This window comes from Diceros bicornis, chromosome 11 (genome assembly GCF_020826845.1).
Source record: "Diceros bicornis minor isolate mBicDic1 chromosome 11, mDicBic1.mat.cur, whole genome shotgun sequence".
Lineage (NCBI taxonomy): Eukaryota > Metazoa > Chordata > Mammalia > Perissodactyla > Rhinocerotidae > Diceros > Diceros bicornis.
The window spans coordinates 20,246,105-20,254,031 of NC_080750.1; the positions used below are offsets into that span (position 1 = coordinate 20,246,105).

Genomic DNA, 7,927 nt, shown 5'->3' on the forward strand with positions numbered 1-7,927 from the left:
ATGATCTTTAGTTTTTGAAAGGGTCTCTCAGGCTACTGTGGGAAGAACAGGCAATGTAGGTTAGCAAGGGTGGAGGCAGGGACAGTTAGGAGGCTATGGAAATTCTCAAAGCAAGAATTGGTAGTGGCTTCTGGAGACTGGATATATTTTGGAAGGTGAGCCAAAAGGATTTGTTGATGGATTAGATGAAGATTATGAAAGAAAGAGAAGAATCTAGGATCACTCCACTGTTTTGGCCTGAGCCTTACAAAAGGTCTTTATATTCCAAATGAATTACTGTTTTGCTAATGATTTAATCAATGGGAAATTTAGAGAGTATACATCAGAGGAGAAACAATACTGCTTTAAGTGTAAGTATTTTAAGTATATTACAAAATCATCTATTCATTTAGTAACCTACTCATTAGTAATCTATTCATTAAGTACCTACTATGTACCAGGCACTGCTGCTTTCAGAAAATACAAAGATGAATAGAATAGTATATCGTCTTTGTCCTGGAAAAAAGCTTATAATGCACTGGGGAAGATGGACCTATAAACTGCTTATATGATATAATGTAAATTCTAACATATGGCTGTGAACAAAATGTTTCCTGGGAGAGTCAAGGCACACTTTATCCATGACGTCTCCTTTAGAAGATGGTATTTAAAGTAAGAAGGAGGAAGAGTAGAAATGTTGCTACAGGTAAGGAGAAGAATGTCGCTGCAGAAACTTAAGTATGAGGATCAGCCAATTCAAATCTATATGTGAGGGCCGGCCCCGTGGCTTAGCGGTTAAGTGCGTGCGCTCCGCTACTGGTGGCTGGGTTCAGATCCCAGGCGCGTACCGACGCACTGCTTCTTCGGCCATGCTGAGGCCGCGTCCCATATACAGCAACTACAAGGATGTGCAACTATGACATACAACCATCTACTGGGGCTTTGGGGGAAAAAAAGGAGGAGGATTGGCAATAGATGTTAGCTCAGAGCCCGTCTTCCTCAGCAAAAAGAGGAGGATTAGCATGGATGTTAGCTCAGGGCTGATCTTCCTCACAAAAAAAAAAAAAAATCTATGTTAAAACATTTTAAATTAACACTATTAATACTAGTTAATACTAATAATACCTATGAAATTACAGAAAAAGAAAGCACGAAATGGTGGAGATCAATCAGGTTCTACAAATTCAGTGTCTTCTCTTAACCCTGTGAGAGAACATGGTGTGTTGTTTGAGTGCTCACCTGAAAACTGGGCTGATCAGAGAAAAGCACCCCCAGTCATGGCTTACTGGGTAGTAGGGTAAGTGGGAAAAAAATATTTGAAAGTGAAGTAAAATGTTAGAAAAGTGGCAAAGGAGATAAACTTTAAGATGTAGGCATGGAATGATTAATCTAACTATAATATTTTAATATATTTTAGAATTTTATTTGCTATCTCCTTTAAATTCCTCCCAAGTCTTTTTCTATTTAAAAAAAAAAGCTTATTCAGTTATCTCACAAAATTATATTAGTAATACACTAAAAGATAATGATACCACAATTTTACTGCTATTTCCTTCCTTCCATGCCTACTTCCTTCCTTTCTTCCCTCTCCTCTCCTTTCTTTCCCTCTTCTCTTCCCCTCTCCTCTCCCTGCTGACCCCTGCCAACTACAAGACTTTGCCTGCCCTGGCCCCTGCCCACCTCTCTGTTTCCACCTCCTGTCACCCTCCTCCTCCATCCACTGTGCACAGCCACATTGGCACCAATCCAGTCTTGTTCTTGCTATTCCTTCTGTGTGGAATGTTCTACCTCTCAACCTTTGCATGTCTGGCTCCTTGATATTCAGACCAGTGCTAACAGGTCATCTCTTCAGAGAAAGAATTCATGATCTCTTTCCCACATTAGTTATTCTCTATTATGTCACCCCTTTATTGTTTATTTTCTTGTTTGTTTATGGTCTTTCCCTCACTAGAATGTCAGCTTTATGAGCTCAGGAATCATATCTGTCTTATCCACCACTGCTACCTGTAACAGCACCGGGCACATAGTCACACTTGATAAATATGTAACCATTTAGTAAATGGAAATGTGCTTGGCAAAATGTGGTGGTGGGTGGGTGGTATAGCAAACACAAAGATAAAGTCACAATTGTTGCACCTAATGGTCTTACGTCTAGCAGAAGAAATCTGAAATATGCTCAAATATCTATATATTTATGGATTTATATTATATGGATATATGTAGATATCTATATAGATAAATAGATATAGAGAGATAGATAGATGTACATATATAATAAATTAGTTGATACAACGAAATGCTATGGGAATTCTGAGGAAGGGGGAAAAATCTAAGCTGGGATTACAAAGAAAGGCTTAGAGATTCCATTTGATCTGGTTTAGAAAATGAATTGGGTTTGGATAGAACATTCTTAAAAAAGGATGAGATGAACAAAGACCCAAACAAGAGAAATCATAAGGCATAGCAGTGAGTAGACTGGTTTGCCAGGATGGTAAAGGAATGACATATACAAAGATAAAGTGAAAGATCAAGCTGGAAAGTTAAGTCAGGACCACCAGAGAGAGCCTTCAATTCCTAAGGAATTGAATATTGAGGGAAATATTGAGCCACTGAGGGTTCTTTGAGTAGGGTAAAGAATTGGTGAAGGAAGGGGCACAGAGTTAGGTGAGACTAATGTTACTGGACATCTACCATGTAGTCTGAAACTGTATGACAAACGCTTTACAAATATCCAAAGCAGTAATTCCCATATGCTAGTCCATGGGATTTAGAATCACCTGAGTCACTTGTTAAAATCAGAGATGCCTGTGCCCCACCCCAGACCTACTGAACCAGAATTTATGGGAGGAGGACTCTGCGTTTTTAGTAAACTCCCTTGTGATTCTGATGTGTAATCAGCCAAGCTTCGGAGCATCAGCATAAGCTCAATTCCATGTGGTGTGATTAGAGCTATGCTATTGAAAGATTAAGCTGGGAGCAGCAAGTGGAATGGTGTGGACACAAGAGAGAATAGAGATAAGAAGAATAGTTAGGCACACACGCAGGTGTGCAGTGGAGCCTTAACTACATTCACAACAACTGGAATAGAATCAAGAGGTGTTGCATTACGATGATGCAGATCTGTGTAGAATACAGAAATTTAAAGAAATCAGGCAGAACTACCCCTGATTTAAGTATTTTGATTTATATACATTAGTATTGATTATTTAATCAATCTGTTTAGATTAAAATTTTAACTCTTCAAGAAAACCAAATAAAATTTCAATGTTAATCCCAATTCAATACTATCTACTAAAAAGAATTATCATATATTTAATATTTTAATAGTAATTAACCTTTAGAAAGTAAATGGCAATGTTTAGTAACTATTGTACTTAAAATGGTGGTAACACCATTGGCTTTATTGTAATAATAATGACTGAATTTAATATTTAAAAACTGAGGGATGTGGTAATACATGTTGATAAAGTAGGTTTTTTTGCAACCTGAAAAAATAAAAATAATTGAGCTAAGGCATATATTATTTATTTAAAAGTAAACCTAGCTGCATTTCCCCCAACTATAGATTTAGATTAGTGGTTTTTGAATTTACTACTGATTCTCTCAGAAACAGAAAAAATAAAATAAATTGAAAGGTTGGTTTTTTTCCTTTGTTCTTTGAATTTCTGAAATGAGTGTGTTCTTTTCCTCTACAGGAGACTTTTTCTTCATCCCAAACTTCAGGAACTTTACGTCTGTTTTCATGACTCAGTCACAGAAATTGCCATCGAAATGGCTTTCAAATTATTCTTTGGATTAACCTTGTAGTTGTGTTTTCTTGATGTACAGCAACACTGTGCCTGGAGCATTGAGTAGTGGTAGAATTGCTGAAATCCATACACAAAGAGAGAAGGTTTAGCTTCTCTTCACTGTTCAGTATTGAACATAATATTGTTAAATATTGAGATGACACGCTGTTGGATTTGGTGCACTAAATCTTTTGTAGTATTGTGAGGCTTTTGAAAAGATACTTGATCAAAATATGAAGAAAGGATTGTTAACTTATTTCCATTGTGGTATATAACGTTAATTTATTGGCTAGTTTGAAATAATGTGAAGTGTTTTATATAAAATTCACATAGGAAATATTTATCTTGGAAAAATGCTCAATTCATTGTGTATTTTTCTCAAAACCAATATTGTATCTGGTGCAAGAATGATGAAATAGGGAGGACGTGACCAGGTTCTGTAACTAATTAGTGCTGTGACCATGAGCAAGTCTTTTGTACCTCTCTGAGGTCAGAGTTCTGTACAAATGAGACGATTGCATTGAGGTTTCTAAAGTCTCTCTTAAGTAAAATGTGCATTTTTTTTTTCCTCTTGCCTCTTGGTCAGTACCTAAATTTGTCATGTCCAAGTACTGCTTCCTTATTAGATCAAATACTTTTTAAATATTTTAGTAGATACCTCACTGTAGAGGAAGAGTGGAGGAATGGAAATTAAACTTATTTTTTTATTTGTTTCATTTCCTTTACTCTTTCAGGTCAGCTCTGTTTCGGGTAGGATATATTTTTTAAACTAGTTGTCCATAAACTTTCATTGTTTTTCTTTTTGTTAAACTATATTCAGGCATACACACACATTTTATACAGTTCATGAATTTCAGGAAAGCTGTATGTAAATTTTTTTAATCATGTTAAAAACACTGAAAAAGTTGGCTAAAGAAATCCTATGGTGACTTCCTTTGTTAAATACTAATTTTTGCCTTATAAATATGAATCATTATGTATTGGGTTTTCCCAAAAGGAGATGCTTTAATGGGCAATAATTTACTTGCACTTTAGTAGAGAAAGAAAACTAATGGGATGAGAATTTTCTTTGGCTGTGAGAATTTGATGGATTGAGAGGAAGGAAGAACATAACAAATACTGCATTTTTAATTGACATTTACCAGTGGATCCTCCTGAAGTCTCCGATGCCCCAAGACTTTACAATACTGGGTTCTCTCTTCAGGACTTAAGCTTTAGAAGGCAAATTATGCCAGCACATCCCAAGCCAGTCTCTGCATTTCCCCCACTTCAAACATGAGCCCTCCAGCTTAGTCAGAACTAACTGCAAAACATAGTGGGTGCACCATTTGAAACATTTGGTTTTAGAAACACCATTATCCATCTGTCATCAGTTTAAGAGGTTTTCACCCAGGCATTTAAGATGCAGACCACTGTTATTAGTCCTCTTAGTGACTCATGGGCCTTAATTTTGGCATTCAAAGCAGGGCAAGAAGCCTTGGTTCTTGAAATGTAAAAAATGCTTGAAATAGCCTCCCCTTAAGATCACAATATTGGTCAAATGGTAGACACTTTACTACTGTCTTAGGACTGCTTGTGTACATACAGTCATGCGCCACATAACGTTTTGGTCAGTGACAAACTACATATACAATGGTGGTCCCATAAGATTAGTACCATATAGCCTAGGTGTGTAGTAGGGTATACCATCTAGGTTTGTGTAGTACACTCTATGATGTTTGCACAATGACAAAATCGCCTAATGATGAATTTTTTTCACAATGTATCCCTGTGGTTAAGCAACACCTGACTGTATATACGGGGTATTAAGACACTTTGTTTAAAAAGTATTTATTATCTCCCGAAACACCATGAGCTATTTTTAATACTGAGAATTATTAATAAATGCAGCTATTGATCAACTCAGATTTTCAAACAGACTAAGAACTAAGACTTGGGGTTTTATCATAGAGGACTTTTTTTGTTTCATTTAATGAAATTTTGGTCTTTTGAACTGCTTTCCTGGTGTCAAGGAATCATGAGACCACTGCTCAATAACTGAAATAAAAAGTTATTTTTGTAGCAGACTACTAATCTTAATAAGGGGAAAATCATTTGCTATATTGTAGATGTATACTGTAATGTCCATGTTGCAGAGACACTGCAGTTTAAAGAAATAAAACCAAACATTATCTTGGTTTTCATCTCTAAATGGATATTGAAGCAAGCATTGTAAGTAAGAATTGTAAGTAAACTTACCTGCCAGTTTTTCCAAATATGTTCAGATTCACATCTGAAAGTAGATCAGTCTCATTATTGGACAATAAGTGTCTATCTGCCACTTTATTAAATAAAGGGGGACAAAGTGACGGTGCAGATACTCCAGAGGTATGCTTTAGCAGATACAGAAACATCCAAGTTGGATTTTATTAGCATCCTGCAAATGTTCCCTTTCACCAAAGACTATTAATGCAAACAATTATATAACTACCGTTTATAAAAATATCAAGTACTGTCTTATCACCATCATATATTTTTTAGCCCCCAAAATTACATTTTAGATTCCAGCCCCCGCCCTTCTCCCTCCCTCCCCTTTTTTTTGTCAGATTAGAGAAGTGTACTCAGCAAGGGAGAGTTTCTTATTTGTGCCAAGGGACTGATGATGATGCTTACCAGCAAGATAGTAAATTTGCCATGGCTGCTTTTTTATATTTCTAATACAAATGGGAAAATCTGTGAAACCAATTTACTAAGTTTGTCTGCTTTGAATATTCTTGAAAATAATATTATGAATAATTATTTGTTGTCTGTGTGAGTTCCCTCTAAATAGTGCCTGGCACATGTTAGGGGCTCTAAAAGTGTTAGCTACTACTGCTACCACCATGTATTATTATTATTGTTAAATATCCATTGGTTGAAAACCAAGGAGTCAGCTAAATCATACCTGCTTCTGTACAAAATGTTGGACAGAAGCTGAGAAAAAGTATTCAGCACTAAACACTTTTGAGAACAAGCAATTATACTTTGGATATTTTAAAATATATTATTAAATGTTACTAAGACATTAATCTATACACTAAACTGTGTGAAAATAATTTAATTTTGTAGAGTTGCATTTCTATATTCTATATAATGGAAGCTATTTTAATAAAATATTGATAGTTTTTAATAAAGATGGTTTGGAAGTTTGTTTGCAGTTGTGTTGCCTTTTCATGCATTTGTCCAACAAATATTTATTGAATTTCTACTCTGTGCCAAGCACTGTTCTGGATGCCAGGGTACAACACCGAACCAAATAGCTAAAAATTCCTGCCCTCACGGAGCTTATGTTCCAGTGGGAGAGGCAGACCACAAATAAGTAAAATATGTTGATAAAAACTACAAGGGAAAAAAAAGTGAAACAAGAAAAGGGGATATGAAGTGTGGGAGAGAGGGTGGCCAGGGAAAGGGTTGCTGAGGTGACCCCAGACCTGAAGTGAGGAGACTAACCAGGCTGATTTCTAAGGAAAGCCAAGTGAACAGCACAAAGGCCCTGAGATTCCATCTTTTAATATCAACGTAGAAATCACTAGAACTTTTTTGTTCCCTAAATCAGTAAATAAAATGCAATGCAGCAAGTTAAATGTTTATTTTCAGCTCAGTCTATTGAAAATAGCTGATTCAAAGCTCTTAATAAAGTAAAAAGCTACAATTCTAAGTACTTTCACTTTTGCTGCCTTCTATCAATGAATACATGTCAGAAATAAGCCTGAGGATATCATAAAGGAATATGCTATAAACATTGTCTACTGTAGAGTCAAATGTAGGGGGCAGGGAGGAAGGAAGACAAGAAAGGAAGGAAGAGAAAATTGCCAGGGGAGCAGCAGAACACTTGCTTTTCTGTCCTTGGAAATACTTATGTTCCCTGTGACCAGAGATGGTTCCTTTGACCTCTCTTGGCACCTTAAAAAGAAAGTCTTGCCTGGAGTGTGATACAAGTAATGCTCCCCTTAAATTTCTCCCGGTGTGCTTGTTAGTGCTTCAAACTTCCTTAAAGGAGACTGAAACCTTTCATTTTTCATATTTTTGCAGATAAAATGCCAATCATTTCTTGAATTTGCAATGGATTTCTCACAGGATTTTGAAGTCAATGCAATGAGAAGACTTTAAAATTTTTTAAGCCTAGAAATAATGATTATTAA

General features: G+C 36.0%; 1 protein-coding gene across 4 annotated transcripts in view; it reads left to right on the plus strand.

The window, feature by feature from the left end:
* Nucleotides 1-6,935, plus strand: part of INTU (inturned planar cell polarity protein) — a 77,252-nt gene extending 70,317 nt beyond the window's left edge. Inside the window, exons 15-16 of one of the 4 annotated variants that reach the window (XM_058550026.1) lie at nucleotides 1,119-1,276; nucleotides 3,675-6,935. In XM_058550026.1, the coding sequence (XP_058406009.1) occupies nucleotides 1,119-1,276; nucleotides 3,675-3,786 (270 nt within the window). In that variant the 3' untranslated portion in view covers nucleotides 3,787-6,935. Of the gene's footprint in view, nucleotides 1-1,118; nucleotides 1,277-3,674 lie in introns of those variants that run through there. The other 3 variants (XM_058550028.1, XM_058550027.1, XM_058550029.1) reach the window with 3 other exon arrangements.
* Nucleotides 6,936-7,927: the final 992 nt, after the last annotated feature.